This window comes from Corvus moneduloides, chromosome 6 (assembly GCF_009650955.1).
Source record: "Corvus moneduloides isolate bCorMon1 chromosome 6, bCorMon1.pri, whole genome shotgun sequence".
Classification (NCBI taxonomy): domain Eukaryota; kingdom Metazoa; phylum Chordata; class Aves; order Passeriformes; family Corvidae; genus Corvus; species Corvus moneduloides.
In genome coordinates, this window is record NC_045481.1 from 62833194 (window position 1) to 62853608 (window position 20415).

At 64.0% G+C, this 20415-nt stretch overlaps 4 protein-coding genes across 9 annotated transcripts; 3 read left to right on the forward strand and 1 right to left on the reverse strand.

Moving 5' to 3' along the window:
- Positions 1-27: 27 nt before the first annotated feature.
- On the reverse strand, positions 28-3969 carry PRPF19 (pre-mRNA processing factor 19). The gene is made up of 16 exons (XM_032111881.1): positions 3878-3969; positions 3560-3709; positions 3242-3318; positions 3027-3168; positions 2867-2940; positions 2694-2756; positions 2566-2607; positions 2406-2480; positions 2206-2281; positions 1968-2077; positions 1674-1829; positions 1527-1596; positions 1180-1265; positions 798-968; positions 576-681; positions 28-484 (listed from the first exon to the last, which is right to left on the reverse strand). The coding sequence occupies exons 1-16, from the start codon at positions 3894-3896 to the stop codon at positions 387-389; spliced, it is 1515 nt and encodes a 504-aa protein (XP_031967772.1). The 5' UTR covers positions 3897-3969; the 3' UTR covers positions 28-386.
- TMEM109 (transmembrane protein 109) lies at positions 3868-6333 on the forward strand. 3 transcript variants are annotated; one of them, XM_032111929.1, is made up of 5 exons: positions 3868-4236; positions 5050-5277; positions 5379-5481; positions 5566-5642; positions 5725-6333. In XM_032111929.1, exons 1-5 carry the CDS (start codon positions 3886-3888, stop codon positions 5944-5946), a joined length of 981 nt encoding a protein of 326 aa, XP_031967820.1. In that variant the 5' UTR covers positions 3868-3885; the 3' UTR covers positions 5947-6333. The 3 variants fall into 3 exon arrangements, with proteins under 3 accessions (XP_031967820.1, XP_031967819.1, XP_031967821.1); XM_032111928.1 differs by having other exon boundaries at positions 5566-6333; XM_032111930.1 differs by lacking the exon at positions 5566-5642.
- Positions 6334-6752: 419 nt separating this feature from the next.
- On the forward strand, positions 6753-13277 carry TMEM132A (transmembrane protein 132A). The gene is made up of 11 exons (XM_032111755.1): positions 6753-7046; positions 7839-8047; positions 8123-8692; positions 8769-9124; positions 9761-9919; positions 9996-10188; positions 10259-10402; positions 10475-10677; positions 10966-11242; positions 11451-11642; positions 11719-13277. The coding sequence occupies exons 1-11, from the start codon at positions 6782-6784 to the stop codon at positions 12799-12801; spliced, it is 3651 nt and encodes a 1216-aa protein (XP_031967646.1). The 5' UTR covers positions 6753-6781; the 3' UTR covers positions 12802-13277.
- Positions 13278-13337: 60 nt separating this feature from the next.
- Positions 13338-18323, forward strand: CD6 (CD6 molecule). Of its 4 annotated transcripts, XM_032111845.1 has the most exons (13): positions 13339-14424; positions 15254-15319; positions 15602-15652; positions 15752-16060; positions 16118-16405; positions 16499-16567; positions 16668-16805; positions 16904-17026; positions 17110-17205; positions 17296-17376; positions 17472-17618; positions 17864-18028; positions 18108-18323. In XM_032111845.1, the coding sequence occupies exons 1-13, from the start codon at positions 14370-14372 to the stop codon at positions 18203-18205; spliced, it is 1686 nt and encodes a 561-aa protein (XP_031967736.1). In that variant the 5' UTR covers positions 13339-14369; the 3' UTR covers positions 18206-18323. The 4 variants fall into 4 exon arrangements, with proteins under 4 accessions (XP_031967735.1, XP_031967737.1, XP_031967739.1 ...); XM_032111844.1 differs by having other exon boundaries at positions 13338-14424; positions 15752-16405; XM_032111846.1 differs by having other exon boundaries at positions 13338-14424; positions 15752-16405; positions 17933-18028.
- The last annotated feature ends 2092 nt before the right edge of the window (positions 18324-20415 follow it).

Consider the following 20415-nt stretch of genomic DNA (forward strand, 5'->3'; position numbering starts at 1 on the left):
CTTCACAGGAGCCTCTTCCAGGTGGGATGACAGGGAATAATTCTTTATTTCCATACTGAAACTAAGTAACTGCTTACAAAACCTGCACAGTGCTCCCTTCCCTCCCTCCTTCCACACATCCTGGCCTCAAACTTCCACCAGCACCGGGATTGGGGTTTTTTTGTCAAACCAGTTACAAGCACAAAACAATCTAAAGGCGGAAAACACACGGAATTGGGGAAAAAACTAAACAATAAACTCATGGAGCCACGGGGAAGGCGATGTCCGACTTCCCCTGTGCCAACAGCTACAACAGAGGGGCTTAATCCCACTTGGATAATCCCACACGGATATTCCCACCCACCTCCCACCCCGAATCCCAAAAAATGCCAGCCCCACTTCCAGGGCTACAGGCTGTAGAACTTGAGGCTCCGATCCATGCCTGTGGAAGCGATGAACTTGGCGTGGTGGCCAAAGGCCACTCCCGTGGTCAGGCCGCTGTGCTCTGGGGACGGGAAACAATCCACAGTCACAATTCCGAGTGGATTTGTCCCATTCCCACCCCGGCCACTTCCATGATTCCCACAACCCCTCACCTGTGAAGTGGAGGATCTCCGTCCACTGCTTGCAGATGTAGATCTGGACGTCGGTCCCGCCCAGCGCCAGGTAGGTCCCGCTCTGGTCGAAAATCAGGGATTTCACCTGCGGAGAGGAAGCACAACGAGGCGTTGGGAAAGCTCCAAACAGCCTTTTTTTGGGATGCCACAACCCCTGGAGCAGAGAGGCCATGCAGGGAGGGAAAAAGGGACATCGCACACCTCGAAGTTGTTATCCAGCTGCAACGTCTTGAAGTTCTTGAGCTTCCTCAAATCCCAGAGCTTGACCGAGGAGTCGTCGGCTGCCGTGGCCAGGTAGTATCCATTCTCGGAAAAGGCGATGCTGGTGATGGGGCCCGAGTGTCCTGGGAAGTTGGCCACGTTGGTGCGTTCCTGGGGATAAGGTGGTCAGAGGGAATTGCGGCACTGGAATGCGCCATCGTTCCCAACTGACCTGTGTGGTCACGGTGCCACCAGCGGCTGCTCTGGAGCTGGAAGCTTGGGATTTTTGGAGAAAACTTCCAAAAATGTTCCTCAAAGTCCCGCTCCTTGGGACTGATCCCCAAACCACCCCCTGTTCCCGCACATTCCCATTAGCCCTCACCTTCAGATCCCAGATCTTGATTTGGGAATCCATTGTTCCCGTCCCAAAAATGAGCCCATCTGGGTGGAACTGGGCACAGGTGAGAGCTGCGGAGACAGCGGGAGACTCAGAGGCTCGGGAAGACTGGGAGGGCTGGGAAGACCCTCCAAAAGGGCTGGGGGAGATTTGGAAGGCTGGGAAGGCTCAAGAGGGTTGATGAGGTTGGAAGAGTTGAGGAGATTGGAAGGGTTGGGAAGACTCAGGAAGGTTGGGAAGGCTACCCAGACACCCCCCCCCCAAAAGGAGTTCCCACGAACTCCAGGAGCCAAGGGATCCCCAGGATGGGGATAATCAACTCCAGGCCTTACCACATCCAGAGCTCTCATCCGTCACCTTGGTGAGGACGCGGCCTGTCTGGATATCCGAGAAAGCCCAGTACTGGGAGAGAGGAAGAGTGTTGGATACGGAAGGGCTGGGAAGCAGAGGTGGGATCGGTGGGACGGGGAGGGATTCACCTGGTCATCCGAGGAGCTGAGCAGGTAATCACCCGTGGCGTGGAGGCTGAGCCCGGTCACGGAGCCCTCGTGGGCACGGACCACCTGGACACAGGAGGCGTTGGGAACGGACCAGATCCGGATCGTGGCGTCGGGAGAAGCCGAGAACACCAAGTCCTACAGCAGGACAACACGGGAAGGTTCACACGGGAAGAATTCAGCTCTCCCAGAGCTCCCAATGGGAGATTCCACCAAAGAACGATGCCGATATCCAAATTTGAGGCATCTTGGAAGTGAGGGAAGAGCCGGGCACACCTGGGATGGGTGGAAGACGACGCTGGTGACCTTCTTGGTGTGGCCCTTGAGCGTGGCCAGGATCTGCTCCGAGCTCTTGTCGAACACGATGACGTTTTTGTCGGCCCCACCTGGAAAACCGAGAGGGAAGCGCTGGGATGGGAGTGTGGGGCCAACCCACAAATCCCCTTCAAATTCCTGGTAACAAAGGGAAGGACACCCACTCCCAGGTAAGAAATCCCCAGGAAAGGTCCCTTACCAGTGAGGATCTTGTTGGTGTCGGAAGGACACAGATCCAAGGCAAGGATTCCCGGGATGCTGGCACTGTGCAGCCCCTGTGTGAGGGAGGAGCCCACCACGTTAATGCCACCGGCTGGAAAACGCTCCCAGAGGGAATCGAGAAGGGATTCCCAGCTCCATGGGAAAAGTTTTCCAGTCCTTTCCCATCCAGGCACTCACCACGTGTGAGGCCACCTGCCGGTACTTGCTGAGTTCCTCCGGCTTCACCAGCTCCTCCGGGACCGTCTTGCCCCTCTGGAAAAAACAGGGATAAACGTCAGCCTTTGCTGGAGCACAGCACATCCCAGCTCCCATGGAATCCTTGGAGAAGGGCACTCACCTTCTTACGCTCCGTAGTCAGCACCGTTGCCTTGTCTTGGAGCTGGAAAACAAGCAGAGGGTGGGCACAGACTGGGAATTCTGCCAAGGGAAGGTGGCAAGAGGGACACATGGAAGATCCCCCCTTACCTTCTGGATGATCTCCGGGGTCATTCCCGCCAGCTCTCCCAGATCCATGGCCTCGCCAGCGCCCTGTGAGGTATGGAGAGACAGGGAATGTCGAGAGGGAATTGGGGCGCAACGAGTGGGAAAAGGGTTGGGAAGGAGCAGGCCAAGGGCCGGGATGGGGAGCAGGGACTCACGGCCACGTTGGGCTGCGCCGATGGCACCGCCTGGGGCACGATGAGCCCGGCCTGAGGCTTCAGCGTGGCCAGAGCTGCAAGGACACAACAAGTTTAAGGGGAAACCAGGATAAAGCACTTCCCAGCGCCCCTTCCCGGGACTGCCACGCGTCCCTGTCACCTTCTCTGGCGGCAGTGACCTCCTTGGTGAGGCGGGCGATGACCCTACAGGCGGCATCGTGCTGGTACAGGGCGTGGGACAGCTCCTGGCGCGTGGTCTGCAGCTGCTGCCGCAGCGTGAAGCTGTGCAGCATCACGGCATCCTGCCGGGAAACACCGGAGTCAGCCGGGGAACGCCGGGAGCCCAGCCCCGCGCCACGCCCCCCCGGCACTCACCCACTCGTCCTGCAGGGCTTTCAGGATGGCCGGGATGCTGGTGGCCGAGGGGGGTTTGGGGCGGATCGGGTGCGCGACTGGAAGAAGGGCGGGCACATCATCCATGGCCTCCATATCCCTCTGGATCCCCACGCTCCCACCCCCTGCCTTTATCCTTCCCTTTCCCAACCTCCACAGCGGAGTTCGGCATCTCACGGCCTCCCTCAGCAAACCCCAAAACACCTCGGGCGCCGCCACTCCCGACCCCGGAGCCGCTTCCTCCGGGAGTGCCGCTGCTCCCGGGAGCACCGTTCCCCTTCCCCATCCCGGCCCCGGCACCTTTGATGTCGATGAGCTGCTCCTCGGACAGGGGCTGGTTGTTCACGGGGTCGGTGCCGTTCTCCGCGATGTACTTCTCGATCAGCCGCCGCTCGTACACGTGGTTGGACACCGGCGACACGCACGGGTGCTCCGGGACCTCGTTGGAAACTGCGGGGTAAAACGGAGGGATGGGATGGGACGGGAGCGGGGCTTCGGGAACGCCCTGCCCGGTGATCCCCCGGTGACCCCGGCTGTCCCCGCCCCGCAGACCGGGGTCCCCCATTCATTAACGACCCCGCCCCCCCCCTACCGCGGTCGCTCTCTCTCCGCACTCACTGGAGCAGATGAGCGCCATGGCGGAGGCCAGGCGGTCGCGGCGCTCCGGTTACGGCCCCGCTGCCCTTCCGAGGCTGTTTCCGGTTCTCCTTTCCGGTCCGGGGTCCCGGTTCCGGTTCCGGTTGGCGCGCGCGGCCCCCCCCCGCGCCGCTCCCGAGCGCTCACGCGGGCGCCGCCGCCGGAACCGGAAGCGCTCCCGGCATCCCCCGCGCTCCCCCCGCCGGCGGGAACGGCGCCTCCCGGCGTGCACCGCGCGCCGCCGCCCGCCTCCGGGTGTTGCCATGGTGACCACGTTCCCGGCATGCACCGCGGCGGCCCCGGGGACTACAGCTCCCGGCGTGCCCCGCGGCGGAGCGGAGGGAAGCCCCGGTGAGGGGGGGTCGGGGGGGACCCCGGGGTGGGGGGTGGAATTCGGGGAAAATCGGGGGGAAATCGGGGAAAATCAGGGGAAAATGGAGAGAAAAATGGGCGGGGGTGGTCCGGGGGGGGATAGGCGGGGTGAGGGAGCCGCGGTGGGGGCTCCGGGGGGAGTCGGGGGGATCCTGAGGGGTTGGGGAGGGACTGTGGGAGGTGGGTACAGGGGGGACTTGGGGGGGATTCTGAGGGGATCAAGGGGATCCTGGAGACCGGGGAGATGTGGGTGGGGTGCGAACAGAGGGATTTGGGGATGCAGGAGGGGTTTGAAGGATCATGGGGGGATTGTGGGGGAATTGTGGGGATCGTGAAGGGTGGAGAGCCCTGAGGGGGGGCGGGCGGGCACAGGGGGGATCAGGCGTTTCATGGGGATGGGGGGAACTGGGAGGGGCTGGGCACAGAGGGGTTGGGGGGATCCCCAGAGGGGACTGGGGAAGAGTGGGGAGCTCGGGGGCTCTCGGGGGTGGCAGTGGTGGCTGTGTCCCATCCCAGAGCACCCCGCTCCCTCCTTTGGGAAGGGGTGCCCCCCCTTCCCAGCCAGGCCCAGTGCCCTTGGCCATGTCCCCGCTGGCTCTTGTCTATCCCAAAAATAGCCGGGACACCCAGGCCTGTGCTGAGGGGAGGGGGGGGGGGGTGGAACTTGGCTGTGGGGCCTCTGCCCTCCCCTCCCGCTGGGGGGACCCCAAAACCAGCAAGCGGACCCCAAAACCAGCAGGGTTTCCGCCTCCCAGCACCCCCAGCTCTCCTTCTGCCCACAGATCCCAGGACCCAGGATGGGGAGTGCCGTGGGGCACCAGGCCCTGCTGGCCCTGCTACTGTGGATCCCGTTCCTCATGGCATCAGCGGGGGACGGAGGCAAGGATGGCCAGGAGGGGGTCCGGGGACACGCCGCCACCTCCGATGACCTGCTGCTCCGGCTGGGAAGATCTGCTTGGGACACCCTGGAAAACTGGGTGGGACCCCAGCCCCTGCGGATGGTGGCAGAGGTGGGATCCCGATTCCCAAACCTTCCCTGGAGTTCCTTGTGCAGGGACATGGGGCTCTACGCCCTCTTTTTCCACTCCCTTATCCCCATCTTTCCCCGCAGAGCCTCTCCGCTGTCCTCTGGATCGTTTCCTCCGGGATCTCGGCGGCCCTGACCACGCTCTGTGGGATCCTGGGGGATCTCCTGGCTGCTTTCAGCATCAATGGTGAGTGGGATTCACCCCGTGGGACAGCTCCCACCCCCATTCCCTGTTCCACTGCCACCACTGACTGCCAGATCCCATTCCCAGGCCACCAGCTGGTCCGAACAGCGGCGCTGGCTCCCGGAGAAGTACAGAGGGTGCTCCTGTGGGCAGTGGCCGCCCTGGTGGGATCCTGGGTGCTATCGCAGCTCCGAGGCCTGCTGCTCCCGCTGCTCCGCGGGGTGAAGGTTTTCCTTTTCCTCGCAGCCTTCCTGCACGTGGCCACTTCCCAGGAGAGCCCCACAGCGCAGGCGGGAATGCTGCTGGGCCTGTGGGTGCTCTATGCTCTGCTGGGCAGCCTGGTGGCATCCCCGGATCCCAGCTCCCGGCTGGATGCGGCCGTGCGGAGCCTGGAGTGGAAGGTGGAGGAGCTGCGGCGGCGCCAGAAATTCGGGGGGCCCCGGAACCGAGAGGATTGAGGCCCCCTAAAGCTCTCCCAAAGCTTGGCTCTGTTATCCCAAGCATCCCAAGCATGTGTCCTCCCGCACCCCCTCCTCTGCTTCCCAGTTCTCCCAGGGGTCCTGGGAGCCCCCAGTCCCTCTGGGAGCACCCCAAAATCGGGGGCTGTGCCTCACCACAAGTGCCTTCACCCCAAAAGCCCCCACGAGCCTCAAATCCGGGAGAAGAGCTCCCATGTTCCCTGCTCGCCAGGAATGTTGTCCCAGCCCAGCTGGCTCGGGGTGCAGAGGGGATCCCGTTCCCCATCCCGGGGCCTCTGCTCGTTTTAGGGTCCCCCCACTGTCAGGTTTTGGGTTTTAAGCTGCTTTTTAAACGGTTTTGATAACGTGGTTTGGAATAAAGACGGATTTATCCGGCCGAGCCCCACTGCTTTCCCATGGGAAGGGGGTCAGGCTCAGAGCTGGGCCCCTCAGTCCATTTGGGGGTGGGAAAGGAGGAAGAGGAGGAGAAGGAGGGTGGTTTATCCATGCCAGGATCCCACTGGCCTCTAGCTGTTCCTGCTGTGCTTCCTGCTCCCTCCGTGCCCCCGGCCATGGATGTCCTCATCCTTCCCATGTCCCCAGTATCCCTGGTGGAACAGGGGGAAGAATTCCTACCCTACTGCCCTGCTCCGGGGGTCTCTGTGTGGCCTGGGGTGTCCGGTGCTGGGTGGGGATGGGAATGGGGTGAGGAGCAGGGATAGGGATGGGGATGGGGAGTGGGATGGGGAATGGTGTGAGGATGAGGATGGGGAGGAGGGATGGGGCTAGAAAGGCGGATGAGGATGGGGCTGGGGAGCAGGGCTGCGAATGGGGAGCGGGGTGGGATGTGCCTCGGGCTGTGGAGCAGGAGCCGGAGCGCCGGGCACGGCCGGGCTTTAGGACCCGGCGGGACGAGGCGGCGCCGGTGCCGGTCCCGCCCCGGCCCCATTGTCTGGGCGCGGGGGCGGAGGGACGGGAGGCACCGGCGGAGCGACGGGAGGCACCGGCGGCACCGGCACCGGCGGCACCGGCGGACGGACCGAGCCCCCCCGGCCATGGCTCCGGCGCCCCGGCTGGCGCTGCTGGCCGCCGCCCTGCTCTGCCCCCTGGGTAAGTGGGAATGACACCGGGAATAGCATCGGGAACGGCGCCGGGCACCGGGAACGGCACCGGCACCGGCCCCGCTCCGCAACCCCCCCGCCGTCCTGCTGGGATCCGTTCCCGCGCAGTCCCGCGACCCGGCTCGATTCTCCGCTTTCCCCGCGTTCGGGGTCCTTCCACTCCGCCGGGATCTGCTCCCTCCGGGATCCCGGGAGTCGGGGCGACCTCAACCCCTCCCCCCCCCCTTCTCCTTCCCCGCGTTCCCCGGAATCCGCGCCCCCTCCACCGCCTGGGATCCCGAGGGGGTCACCCGGGGAACGTGGGATCCGCTGGGATCTCGAGGGGGGAGTCTCCCCGCAATCCCCACGGGAACCCGCCGCCCGAGGGACTCCCGTTCCCCCCGGATCCCGAGATCTGCCTCGCCTCTCCCCGCACACCTGATCGCCCAGGTGGGATCAGTTCCCGGCCGTGAGGAAGCGCTGCCCGGGCATCCGGGTGGGATCTGCTCCCGGTGATGAGGGATCCCTTTGATCTGGGCACCACGAGCCTGGATCCCACCCTGCAGGACCCGGTTCCAACCCTCTCCCCATATTCCTGCAGGGAACAGCCAGGGCTGGGAGAACTTAGTGGCCCCTCCAGTCCTGACACAGGGATGGGGTGACCTCAGAATGGGGTGGCCCAGGAAAGGGGGTCACCCTGTGTGGTGCCACAAAGGCGGGCACAAAGACCCCCACTTGCCACCCCAGCGCACCCCCTTCCCGCTGTGTCCCTGTGGGATGTGGCACATCCTTGTCCTTGCAGTGAAGGGTGACGGGGACCCCCCGGATCCCGTGTTCCTGCCGGTGGAGCTGGAGGTCCTTGGGGTGCCCGAGTCCTACCGGCTGCAGAGGGTGGATCAGGATGTGGCCCCCAACTCTTCCCTGCACACCCGCTCCGAGACATTCCTGCTGCTCCGTGCCGGATCCCAGCCCCTGGTCCAGGCCACCTACCCCCCGTTCAGCACTCGACAGGTAACCGGGACCCCTGTGACCCCTGGGCCACCCCAGGGTGTCCCAGGCCCCGCCACCATCCCGGTGTCCTTGCAGGAGGTGCCCATGGAGAGTGCCCCTGGCTCGGCAGCCTGGGCCATCCGTCCCGTGTCCCTGGAGAGCTCCGTGTCCCCCGCCGAGCCCGTGGCCCGCGTCCTCTTCCATCTGCAGGGGCCTGACTGGATGCCCGGGAAGCGGGATCACACCGGGGTCTGGGATCATCCCAAGGACTGGGATCACCCTGAGGTCCGGGACCACCCTGGGGGCCAGGGTCACCTCAGGGACTGGGGTCATCCCAGGGAGCAGGACCACCCTGGGGTCCGTGATCACCCCAGGAACTGGGATCACCCTGGGGATCATGACCACCCCAGGGACCAGGACCACCCTGAGCAGCGGGACCACCATGGAGTCCAGGATCACTCCAAAGACCGGCACCACCCTGGTATCCACAATCACCCCAAGAACTGGGACCACCCCAAGGACCGGGACCACCCTGTGCAGCAATACCACCCTGAGAACTGGGATGCCCCAATGGATTGGGATCACTCCAGAGCTCAGGATCTCCCCTGCGTCACCCTCCATGCCCACCAGCGCGGGCGGGTGGCCCGGGGGACGTGTCACCTGCAGGTCAGTGCCACACTGGGGACCTTGGGGACCCACAGCTCCCCCCCACCCTAATCCTGGGATCCCCTCTCTCCTCCAGGCCCCGCTGGGCGTGTGCGTAGTGGAGCTGGAGATTCCTCCACGCTGGTTCTCCCCTGGATCTCTCCATTCCCACCGGAGCCACCGGCGAGATTCCGACTCCATGGAGCCTCCGGAGCGCCCGGAACCGGCTGAGCTGCGCTACAGTGTGGGGGAGTGCGGGGACCGGGAGCGGGAGGCTCCCAGATTCCTGGGAATGCTGGAGCTGCGGCTGGGAGAGCCGGAGCGGCAGCAGGAGGTGCGGCTGGACGAGAAGGTGCTGCTGCGTGTCCCCAGTGTCCCCCTGCGGCCCGGGCAGCGCTTCACAGCCACCATTGCCCTGCGCCACAACTTCACCGCCGACAGCCTGACCCTGCGGTGAGAGCGGGGACAATGGGGACACCGGGACAGTGTGGGAACCTGTGTGACATTGTGTGGCAGTGTGTGGCATGGTGTGACTGTGAGTGACACTATGTGGCAGTCTGTGACATTGTGTGGCACTGTGTGGCTGTGAGTGACACTGTGTGGCTGTGTGTGACATTGCGTGGCTGTGAGGGACACTGTGTGACTGTAAGTGACACTGTGTGGCAGTGTGTGACATTGTGTGGCAGTATGTGACACTATGTGACAACATTTGGCACCATGTGACACTGAGCGATATTGTGTGACAGCATCTGACAGTGTGTAACGCCATCAGACCCTGTGTGGCATTTTGTGACACTGTGTGACACTATTTGGCACCATCTCACAGTATCAGACACTGTGTGACACTGTGTGACTGTGAGTGACACTGTGTGACACCATCTGACAGGATCTGACACTGTGTGACACTGTGTGACTGTGAGTGACACTGTGGGGCACCGTCTGACACCATGTGACACCACCTGACACTGTGTGACATTTTGGGGCACTGTGTGACAGCATCTGACACTGTGTGACACTATGTGACACTATGTGACACTGTGTGACACTGTGTGACTGAGTGACACCGTGGGGCACCGTGTGTCCCCACAGGATCAAGGCCAAGAAGGGCCTGCAGGTGGTCTCTGTGCGCCCCGCAATTCCCAGCGCCTGGAGCGCGCGCCTGGAGCGTTCCCGTGGTCCCAAGCACTCCACGGCCGTGGTGATGTGCCGGCGGCTCGGGGACATGCCTGCCATCCCTGACAGCTCCAGGTAGGGAATATCCCAGTGCTCCCATCCCAGCGGGAATTGCGGGTTGCTCCACCCTGATCCTGGTGCGCTGCCGCAGGGTGTCTGAGCCGGCTGCGTTCCTGCACCTGGATGTGGCTGTGGAAAACGGAACAGGGGGGCTGGCGCCAGCGCGGCCCCTCACGTGGCAGGTGGAGTATCCTGGCCAGGATCCTGAGGCGCAGAAGGACAAACTGGTCTGGGAAATCCAGGTGTCGGAGCGGGACATCCGCGCCCTCGTCCCGCTGGTGCAGGTGGGTGCCCCCATCCTGTTCTGGCCCTCCATCCCGTGGGAAGCGCCTGCTCATCCCGCCGTGCTTCCAGGAGCTGGAGATCCTGAACACGGCGCCGCTGACTGGGATCCCCCGCGTTATCCCGGTGAAATTGGTGGCTGTGGAAGCAGGGGGTGGAGTGTCCGAGCTCACGGATCCCGTGGGATGCGAATCCGCTGACAAGCAGGTGCTGCAGGTGAGTCCTGCTGTCCCCTCGTTATCCTGCCTCACCTGGGAGATTCCTATGGAATTCTATGTGCCCTTGCAGGTGTCGGATTCCTGCGACCTGGTGTTCGTGGGGGGCAAGGAGAGCCGGGGGGCGCGGGGGGCCCGCGTGGATTTCTGGGCGCACCGGCTGCGGGCGGAGCTGAGCTTCTCCGTTTGGGCTCCGCTGCTCCCGCTCCGTGTCCAGCTGGGAGATCCCGTCCTGGAGCAGCTCCGCGGCTGGAGACTGCCTGGGGGGCCTGACAGGTGAGGCCTGCGGAATGGGATGGTGGGAAAAAGGGGAGACAGGAATGGGGCGGAGAGCTGACATGTGGGGATGCATCGCTGAGTCCCCATGTACTCCTGTGTCCCGGGATTCCCATCACCCTTTCCTGGAATCCCTGTCACCCTGTGCTATGATCTTCTGCCCTGGGATCCCTGTTCCCCTGTCCTGAGACTCCTGTCACCCTGTCCTACAATCCCTGTTCCCCTGCCTCTTGGTGACACTTGTCACCCCATCCTGGGACTCTTGTCACCCTGTCCCGCTGTCCCCAGTGGCACGGTGGAGTCCGAGGACCCCGCAGAGGAGCCGGAGCGGCGGGCGCGGGGCTGCCGGCCCCAGTTCCAGCGCACGGGGCTCCGTGTCCTGGCACACTTTGTGGCCCACCCTCTGGATGGTGGCCGTCACCTGTCCTACCTGCCTGGCCCCGAGTGGCTCCTGGATGTCACCCACCTGGTGGCCACCCGGACCCGTGTCCAGGACCCACGCGTGGCCTCGCTGGAAGAGGGGGCCGTGGTGGTGGGCCGGGAGCCCGGAGTAACCTCTGTGGAGGTAAAGGGGGTTGTTTGTGGGAATTTGGGGAGTCCTGGGGGGATCTGGCGGTGTGGAAAGGTTGCAGGGATGGAGCTGGGGGGCTGGGAATGATCCCAGAGGGAGCTGGGCAGGATACAGAGGGGGAGGGAACTGAGGGGCTGGGACAGGATGGGAAGGGGACACAGTGGCCGTGAGGAAGGTTGGGGGACTCACAAGGTGCTTCCAGGTGCGCTCCCCGCTCTCCGACGCCATCCTGGGGGAGCAGACGCTGGTGGTGTCCGAGGAGAAGGTGACGGTGACAGAGCTCCGCGCCCAGGTGGTGGCCGGGCTCTCCTTATCCCTACGGACACAGCTGGATCATCCTGGCATGGTCACCGCCACCGTCCTGGGGACGCCCACCCTGCAGGTCCTGAAGCAGGTGAGACGGGTGAGGGATCCCCCCGGTGTCCCTGGTGTCCCCCAAACCTCTGCCATCCCGCTTGTCATCCCGCCAGGAAGCCACGCTGTCTGTCTGGCTGTCCTTCTCCGACCGCACGCTGGCCCCGCTGGAGCTCTACGGGTGGCACGACGTGGCCTTGACCGTGACGTCCCTCGACCGCGCCATCGCCACTGTCAGGGGGTCCCCTGGGGTCCCCGCTGCCCACCCCTGGGTGGTGGCCGAGGGACCGGGCCGGGGGGCCCTGCTCCAGCTCAGCCTGCACCCCCCGGATCCATGCCGGCGTGGCCGGCACCGCGCGGCCGCCCTGGCCACCGGCACCGCCTGGCTCGAGGTGGGGGTCCCCTCTCCCGGGAGCCCCCGGCCCTTCCCGCGGGCTGAGGGCGCCATGTCCGGGGAAGCGGTGACCGTGGGACAGAGGGACCCCGCGGGCGTAGGGCCGGCGGCCACCAAGCTCCAGGGGTCTTCCTCGGAGGAAGACGAGGAGGAAGGCTATGGACGCAACCGCGCCGGCATGGAAGAGGAGGAGGAGGAGGAGGAGGAGGAGATGGTGAAGGCTCCGGAGCGGGTGACCGACCTGGAAATCGGGATGTATGTGCTCCTGGGAGTCTTCTGCCTCGCCATTTTCATCTTCCTCGTCAACTGCATCTTCTTCGTGCTCCGCTACCAGCAGAAGGAGCTGCCCGAGCCGGGTGAGGCCCCCTCGGCCCCACAACCCCACAACTGGGTCTGGCTGGGCACTGACCAGGAAGAGCTGAGCCGGCAGCTGGATCGGCAGCAGATGGATCGGCCGCAGCTGGATCGCCGGCAGCCAGAACCCCTGGCACCCCCGGGCCCCTCCTGCGGCTGCGGGAGTCCCCCGGGCTCCGGCGAGGACGGGGCTCCCCCCGGCTCCCCGGCTCCCGGAGCGCCGCCGCCTCGCAAGGAGGGATCGGCTCCGGGCGGCGGCCGCAGGAAGCGGGTGGAGTTTGTCACCTTCGGTCCCCCCCGCGTCCCCGAGGAGCCTCCCCCGGCCGCCCCCCACGTCCAGTCCATCCTGGTGGCCAGCGAGGACGACATCCGCTGGGTGTGCGAGGACATGGGGCTGCGGGATCCCGAGGAGCTCCGGAGCTACATGGAGAGGATCCGCGGCAGCTCCTGACCCCAAGGGGGCGACTCCCGGACCCCCCCAATTCCCGGGCAAACCAGTAAGGGCCCGACCTCCTCCCCGTGCCGCGCTGGGGGGACACCGACCCCCCTTCCCAGCGGGATGTGCCGGGGACCACTTGTGGCCTCCTGGGACCGCCCCGAGGCGCCCACAGAAGGTGAGGGGGAGGGGGAGTCTCCCAGCCCCGTCCTTGCGGGATCCCGGCGGCACCGGGGAGGAATTTGGGATGCTCTTACTGCTTTGGGTCTCATTGCGACATGGTGTTCATAGTGGTGATGATGATGGTGGTGATGATTCCTGTGGTCTGATCCCGGGGAGGATCCCGTATCCCCCCCACCTTCACCCCGGCCACCCATCCGTTTTGTACACATTTTTTTACCGGGAACGCCCGGGAAGGGGCTGCCAGGGACTGGTATTTATGGAAAATTTTTAATTCTGACGTTGTTACAAAAATAAAGTATTTAAAAAAAAAAAATTGGCAGTCCCCTCACCCCGCGCCGTCTCCTCTGATCCCGACACCAGGTCCCACCCTGCCCCCGTGGCAGTGCCAGGCTCCCGGGAATGGGGACATGCCCTTGACCTTGGCTTCACGTGGGAGCTGGTCACGGGATTGGATCCAGGACTGAGCCTGGCCCTGGCCCAGCCAGGGTCACCTTGGGATAAGGGATCTCCTTCCTCCCTCTCCTGCCATCCTCCTCCTCCACCTTTCCAGCCCCAACACCAGCCCCGACATTCCCAAATGTCCCCTCAGCAACTGGAATTGGCCAGCACATCCCTTTATTTAGGGGTGCCATGGGGATTCCCACTCTTCCAGCTTCCCAGTAAGTCCCACCAATCCCAAGACACCCTGGGTAATAGCAGGAGATCCCTCACCCCATCACCCTGCTCCCTGCTCCCCAAACCTTCCCAAAACCCTGCTGAGTTGGGATGACTGGGGTCCTGTCCTCCATTCCCAACACCCCGGGTCCCCAGGTGCCCTCACCCACGGTGGGGGATCAGCATCTCCTGGGATGCCCCACCTCCCACCCATGGAAATTCCAACCTTATCCCTCACATCATACTCCTGGAGGGTCCTGGGGTGGTCCTGGATGTGCTGGAAGATGCTCAGGATGTGGAGGCGCAGGTAATGTTGACTCCAAAAATCAGGGAGAAGGGGAGAACTCCTGGCCCTTCTCCATCACCCCACTGATGTCCCACAGCTCGGGAGACCCCAAGCCCCCCTGCCACCAAATCCACAACCTGGAGGCTCAAATGAGCTGCAGATCAGGATGGCTCCAACAGATCCTTGTCCCCCGGGGTGGGAGCACCAGATCCACGAGGCTCCCGTGCCCCGGAGGGTCTGCGGGGTGCCCAAAACCCCGTTTCCTCCCTGGCGGGGCAGGATGGAGCCACCCCATCACCCTCCTCCACCCTGCAGCACTGACTCGGCTTCCTGCCCTCCGCCACAGTCCCAGAGCTGCCGGAGCGAGGGGACACGGCCAAGCCATGTCCCCGAGCTGCTGAGACAGGGACCCCCCCGAATCCCAGATCCCTGAATCCCATGGGGCTGCCCCGCTGATGGGATGGGGGGGCTCTGCCTGCTCTTGGTGGCTCTTTCTGCCGTGGCACCTGCACGAGGTACGTCACCGTCCCCATCCTGGCCCTTCCCGTCGCTCTCTTGGGACCTCGGGGTGGTGGAGCCGCTGATTTGGGGGTCAGGGACCTGCCACCTCCCTGGGATGGGGAGCACCAGGGGTCCTGGGGGGTCCCCGATGTGGGTGTCACGGGTGGAGGATGCTGCCCCCCAACCCACTGGGATGGAGGGAAAGGGATCCCCTACAAGGGTATCCCAAGGCTTGGGCATCCTCCTGAGGGTTAGGGCCCCCTTGGATCCCCCAAAAGCACCCTGGGAACCCCTAAAAGGGGACCCCAAGCCCTTAAAAGTGCTCTCAGAGCCATCCCACCTACAATCCCTGTGGGAATGGGGTGACACTCAGGGCCTGAAGCCCATCCTGTTTCTCATGTACCCTGTGGATGGTTTTGGGATGTGAGGCCTCCTGTCTCCCCCCCTATCCCAGCAGGATTTGGGATGGTTTGGCTGCTGAAATGGCTGCCAGGAGCTGCCTCGAGGCCTCCAATCGATGGGGGAACGGCCCTATCACCCCATTTCCGCCCTTCTCACGCCTCCGTCTCCACCTGGGGCAGCTCATTCCCACCTTCTCCCCTCATCCCTGACCTTTTCCTTGAGCATTTGAACTCCAATCCACACCTCACCAGCTCTGGTGGCTCTTCCCAGGATTCCTACCCAAGCAGCCCCCTGGATGCTGCACTTCCGGGGGTGAATCCTTCCCCCTGGAGGAGCCAAATGGGGAATTTTTAGGGATAACTGGATCATCCACTCACCTGTGGCTCTGGAATGGGTGCAGGCAGGTGGGTACAGGCAGGTCCAGCCCCTCTGTGTCCGCAGGGATCAACCGGAAGGCGGGAACAACACGGATGCGGGATGACATCCCAAATTTCATCTCTTCCACTGGTGAGTTGTGTCCCAGTATTCCCACATTTAAGGCCAAATTCTCCCTGCAGATCCCACACCGGGATTTAGCCCTGGGAAACATCCTGGGGCACACAGGGATTGATTTTTGGGATGCAACAGCTCTGTGACCATGTTGCCAGAGCTTGGGGGGATTCCCACTGTGCCACTCACAGCTGGGAGAATCCTCTGGGCCGTGTTTGGGTGGGATTGGGATGCACCCCTCCAAACTGGGAATCCTGGGGGGGCTCAGCCCCTCATCCCTCTGCCCTTTCTCCCCCACAGAAACGACGGGAGCTCCCACTACTCCGACTAGGAACACCTCGGTGACACCAGGTGAGTGCGGGAGGGTGAGGGACATCCTTACGCCCACCTTTTGGGATTTTGGGATTTTTTGGGACAAGGCCAGCTCACCCTTCCCGGTGCATCTGCCAGGTCCCAGAGCGCTCCGGCTGGCAGGTGGCCGGAGCCGCTGCGAGGGCCGCGTGGAGCTGGAGCAGGAGGGGACGTGGGGGACAGTGTGTGACGACGGCTGGGACATTCCCGACGCCGACGTCGTGTGCCGCCAGCTCCGGTGCGGCCACGCCGTGAGAGCCCAGGGCAGCGCCGCCTTCGGCCGCGGGCACGGCCCCATCCTCCGGGATGAGGTGGGGTGCGAGGGACACGAGCGGCACCTCTGGGAATGTCCGGCCGCGCCGGAGCACGACTGCAGCCACAAGGAGGACGCCGGCGTCGTTTGCTCAGGTGGGTTTGGAATATTCCGGAGCCGGGGATGCGGGCGGCGCGTCCCGAACTCTGCAGAGCACCAGGAGTGGCGGCTCTCCGGGGGCCGGGATGGATGCGCCGGCAGGGTGGAGGTGTTTTTCCGTGGCATTTGGAGCACGGTGTGTAACAGCACCTGGTATGAGCTGGAGGCCACGGTGCTGGGATGCGGGAACGCGCTCCAGCGGCCCTCCTTTGGACACACGCTTCCCGGGAAGATGGTGTACCTGTGCGGGAGCCTGCAGCCCTCGCTGGCACAGTGCCGCTGGGCCTTCAATAAATCCGCTCCGTGCTACCAATCCTGGGCAGCCGGGGTCATCTGCAACGGTACGGGATCGGGATCCTTCCCGCTGGGATGTGAGGCACGGCCTGGGTCCCGCCCTCTCCCAAGCATCCCTTTCCTGCCCCCGCCTTTTCCAGGCTCCCAGGGTTTGGAGACGCCGACACCCACGGCTGAGGTGACGCCCGGGAACGTCACGGTCCGGCACGGTGAGTGTCCGAGCCCCCGGCGGCCGTTCCCTGGGATCAGGGGGAAATTCCATAGGGGAAAGATTTATGTGGGATGAGCTGTGTCCGTTCTCTGTCCCAGCCGAGGAGGGGACCCCAGCCTTGGGGACACCAGCCCTGGACAGTCCCCTCTTTGTCCTGTGCCTGGTGCTGGCGGCGCTGCTCCTGCTCTCCGTGCTGGCCTTTTCCGCCGCCCTGCTGAGGCTGAGGAAGAGGAGCGGTAAGGAATTCTGGATCCGGTCACTAGAACTGGGACACAGTCCCCACTTTTTGGGCTCAGCTCAGCCATGGAGTGGGTGCATCCCCTTGTCCCCATAGCCATGTCCTCCTTGGGAATACCCATGCCAGTCCTGGGGACCCACAGATCCCAGAGCCCTGACGCGACCTCCGGCATCCCCAAGGACTACAGGGAGACTCCCACCAGCCTTCCCAAAGGATCAGGTGGGTCTGGCAGGTCCCCCCGGGGCTGTGGAGCAGGAGGTCCCGGCTGGTGACAGATGCCACATCCCCTTGTCACCCCCCAGACCTGCTGGTCACAGCCATTTCCAAGGATTCTGATTCCGACTCGGAATATTATGAGTTCAGCAGCAAGCCTCCTGTCGCCCTCTCCACCTTCTACAGTGAGCATCCCACTTCCTCTGGGATCCCTGACACCCTGTCCTGGGATCCCTGTCACCCAGGATGTCCCCACCCCTCTCCCCTTCCTGCAGACTCCCTCCGCCGGCATCCCAGGGAGGATCTTCTCCCTCTGAGACACAGCCAGGACAGGATGGAGCCTTTCCCTGAGGACGGTAGGACACGAGGGGGCTCTATCCCATGGACGGGAGGGTGGCCACCCCCCGTTCCCATATCCTCGTTCCCACATTTGGTGCCTTTGTTCCCACAGAGCCGGCCAGGCCGAGCCCCGCCTTCCACGGCTCCTCCAGCTCATCCTCCTCCTCATCCACGGAGCCCTGTTGGAATGGCAGTGTTCCCCCTCCATCCCAGGGCACCCACTGGGACCCGGCAGGCACCGGCCACGGCTACGGCGCAGGTGGGAAGGGTGGGAGTAGGGATGGGAGCAGGGATGGAGCAGGCATGGGGAGAGAGCCCAAGGATGGGAGCAAGGGACGCAGAGACCACAGGGATGGGGAAGGAATGGGGGTTCAGGGATGGGACCAGGGATAGAGCGATCCCAAGGGTGGGGACAGGGATGGGTTCAACCTCGGTGAGGAAATGGGACCCCATGGAGTGGGAGCGGGGATGGGAAGTGCCAGTCGGTGACCCTCTTCCTCCCAGTTCCCCCAGTTCCCCCGGCAGCGCCCGCCCCAGTGCCCTCCCAGCCCTGGGCACCTGAGGCTCCGGCAGATCCCGATCCCGACGGCAGCTCCAGCACCTCCTCGGGGGAGTGGTACGAGAACGTACAGGAGACAGAGCCCCCCGGAGACCTCTCCTCACATCCTGGTGAGGATCCTGCGTGGAAGGGGGGACACAGGGAATCCCGGGAATTCCCCAATCCTCCTGAATGGCTCTGTCTCCGCAGGCTGGTTGGATCCATCCTGTCCCTCGGGGGAACACGTGGAGGATCCCGACTTTTCCGAGGGCAGCAACTACGACGACATCCAGGGCTCTGCCTACTGAGCCTGTCCCACCACTCCAGAGGCCAAATCTCCTGGAATTCTCCGGCTGTCTCCTCCGGAATTCTTCAACCATCTCCTCCGCGCTACCATTAAAAGCTCTTCCCACCATGTCCCTTGTCCATAGGAGTGGCCACCACGTGCTCCCACTTGTCCACCAGGTGACCCAAGGATGGCCAAATATCCCATTCCCAACCCACGGGAGCAGGGAAGGGGGCGGCAGGGCCCTGATCCAGCTCCATAGCACCGGGGGTGGAAATTAAACCGCAGCAAGGGGGGACATGGATGTCCCTTGTGTCCCCCCAGAGCTTCCCTACACCCTGCTGGGACAGTCCCCATCCTGGGAACACACTGTCCATAAATCCCATCCGGGGGGCTCCAGGGATGCTGGAAGGGACGACACCGAAGTGCCACCCCAAACCCACCGGATGGTGCCCTACAGGGGGTGGGATACAGCCCCCAAACCCTCCAGCATCTCCAATCCATCCACATCCCAGCTTTGGGATTCGGGAGTGCTCCCGGCTGGGAGGGGGCACAGCACCCACCTGTCACCCTGGGTTGGGACCGCCCTGCCCCCGGCCCTCACCCCACTTCCCACCACCCATTCCAAGCCGGCTGCTCCTACCCCGGCCCTGCCACCGGATTTCTGTCTCCCCGGGGAGGAGGTCGAGGTTCAGCCGCACCCCAAGTGGAAAATGTGGGCCCCCCCCCACATCCTCCAGCTGTTTGCCGAGCGAGAGGCCCCGCACAAAGGAGCCGCAACAACGGAGGAAATCCCAAAATAGCAGCAAAACCCCGACAAAGGGCACGGGGCGAGGGCCGAGAGCGGAGCGGGCACGGGGCGGGCACGGGGGGTGCCCCAGCCCCTCTCCTGGCCCCGGGTGCCGGAGGGGGCTGGGAGGGAGGTGATGGTGTTGGGATGGCCGGGATTGTGGCATGGGCAGGCCTGGGGGGATGGATGAGTTGGAGGAGGGTGGTCCTGATGCCCTGGGGGGGGGGGGTTCCCAAAGTCCAGGGGGTATCGATGTCCTGGCTGGGATCCCAATGTCCAGAGGGCCAGCAGTGTCCTGAGGCTGCTGATTCCCGGCAGGGCACCAATTCCCTGCGGGTTCCGATGCCTTTGGAGCGTGACAAGCCAGCCCGTGGCCCCCCAGGCGAGGTGTCACCTCCACCCCCACACAGCCACATCAGCACCAACCGTTCCTCCGAGCCGCTCCCGCCTGCAAAATCCCCCTTTTCCCCATCACTGCCATCCCGGCAGCGTGCCGACAGCCGCCGAGCCCCTTCCCGCTCGCTCCAAAGGCAGCTCCTGCTTTTTGGAAGGCTCCTCACGGCAGGCAGCGTTGTCAGCGCTTCCCAGCACCCCCCAAACTCCCCCCCGGGAAAAGATTCCAATCATCCCGAGCTGCTGGAGCTGCTGCCGCGGCACGCTCAGGATGCTGAGCTGGCTCGCAGCGCCCGAGGCAAGGCGGATGCTCAATCCGAGCCCAAATCCCATCCCTGGGATCTCACGGCCTCCAGAGGCAGTCACGGCTCTGAGGGAGCCCCGTATCCGTGGGGGTCACACCCCCTGGATAACAGGACCTTTCCTAGAGGTACCCTGGGATGTTTGGGGTGAATCCCAAATTTCAGGTTGATTTAGGGGGATTGAGGACCCTCCAGTGAGTCCTGTAGGAGCAGGCCTGGGAATTGCACCCCTTTTCCAGGGAATTTTCAAAGCCAAAGTGGGTGGGGGGCAGCTGCGGGACCCCCATGTGGGATATCCCAACCGGGCCTGCTCCCACCAGGATCAGCAGGACCCCTGGGATAACCGGGGTGGGAACAAGTGGTGGCTACAGGGAGCACCCAGGTGCTGAGATCCTGCTCGAGGCTTGGGGACTGGAGCATCCATGGATGGTGGAGCAGGACGGGATGGGAAGTTCCATCCGTGTCTCCTTCCAGCAGGAACACCGCGGGGTCAGTGGAAAACAGCTGCCTCATTAGCATGCCTGACCTGGATTCGGAGCGATTAATTAGGGCACAATCAATCAACGCCTCTGCCCTCCCCAGCTCCTGCACCGCTGGTGCCCCATGGGCCCTTGCAGGGGTGTAGGGTGTCCCTGGAATGCCAGAACCCGGGATGTGCCTGGATAAAACCTTCCCCCATCCCATTCCTGGTGATTTAGGGGATGCCAGGATGGGCATCAACTCCTCTGCAGCCCCGGGGGGCTCGGG

Bases quoted from the DNA above. Each gene is read 5' to 3' on its own strand.
- PRPF19 (XM_032111881.1), bottom strand. The intron at 3,319-3,559 runs GTGCCGGGGCCG...CCCTTCTTCCAG, and splicing joins GCAGCTCATCGACATCAAAG to TCGCGCACCCGATCCGCCCC. The intron at 2,757-2,866 runs GTGAGTCCCTGC...CATACCTCACAG, and splicing joins CGGCGCAGCCCAACGTGGCC to GGCGCTGGCGAGGCCATGGA.
- TMEM109 (XM_032111928.1), top strand. From the start codon at position 3,886: ATGAGCGCCATGGCGGAGGCCAGGCGGTCGCGGCGCTCCGGTTACGGC. The intron at 4,237-5,049 runs GGAAGCCCCGGT...TTCTGCCCACAG, and splicing joins TGCCCCGCGGCGGAGCGGAG to ATCCCAGGACCCAGGATGGG. The intron at 5,482-5,565 runs GTGAGTGGGATT...TCCCATTCCCAG, and splicing joins GGCTGCTTTCAGCATCAATG to GCCACCAGCTGGTCCGAACA.
- CD6 (XM_032111844.1), top strand. From the start codon at position 14,370: ATGGGGGGGCTCTGCCTGCTCTTGGTGGCTCTTTCTGCCGTGGCACCT. The intron at 15,653-15,751 runs GTGAGTGCGGGA...TGCATCTGCCAG, and splicing joins GAACACCTCGGTGACACCAG to GTCCCAGAGCGCTCCGGCTG. The intron at 17,377-17,471 runs GTAGGACACGAG...TTGTTCCCACAG, and splicing joins GGAGCCTTTCCCTGAGGACG to AGCCGGCCAGGCCGAGCCCC.
- TMEM132A (XM_032111755.1), top strand. From the start codon at position 6,782: ATGTGCCTCGGGCTGTGGAGCAGGAGCCGGAGCGCCGGGCACGGCCGG. The intron at 8,693-8,768 runs GTCAGTGCCACA...TCTCTCCTCCAG, and splicing joins GGGGGACGTGTCACCTGCAG to GCCCCGCTGGGCGTGTGCGT. The intron at 11,243-11,450 runs GTAAAGGGGGTT...AGGTGCTTCCAG, and splicing joins CCGGAGTAACCTCTGTGGAG to GTGCGCTCCCCGCTCTCCGA.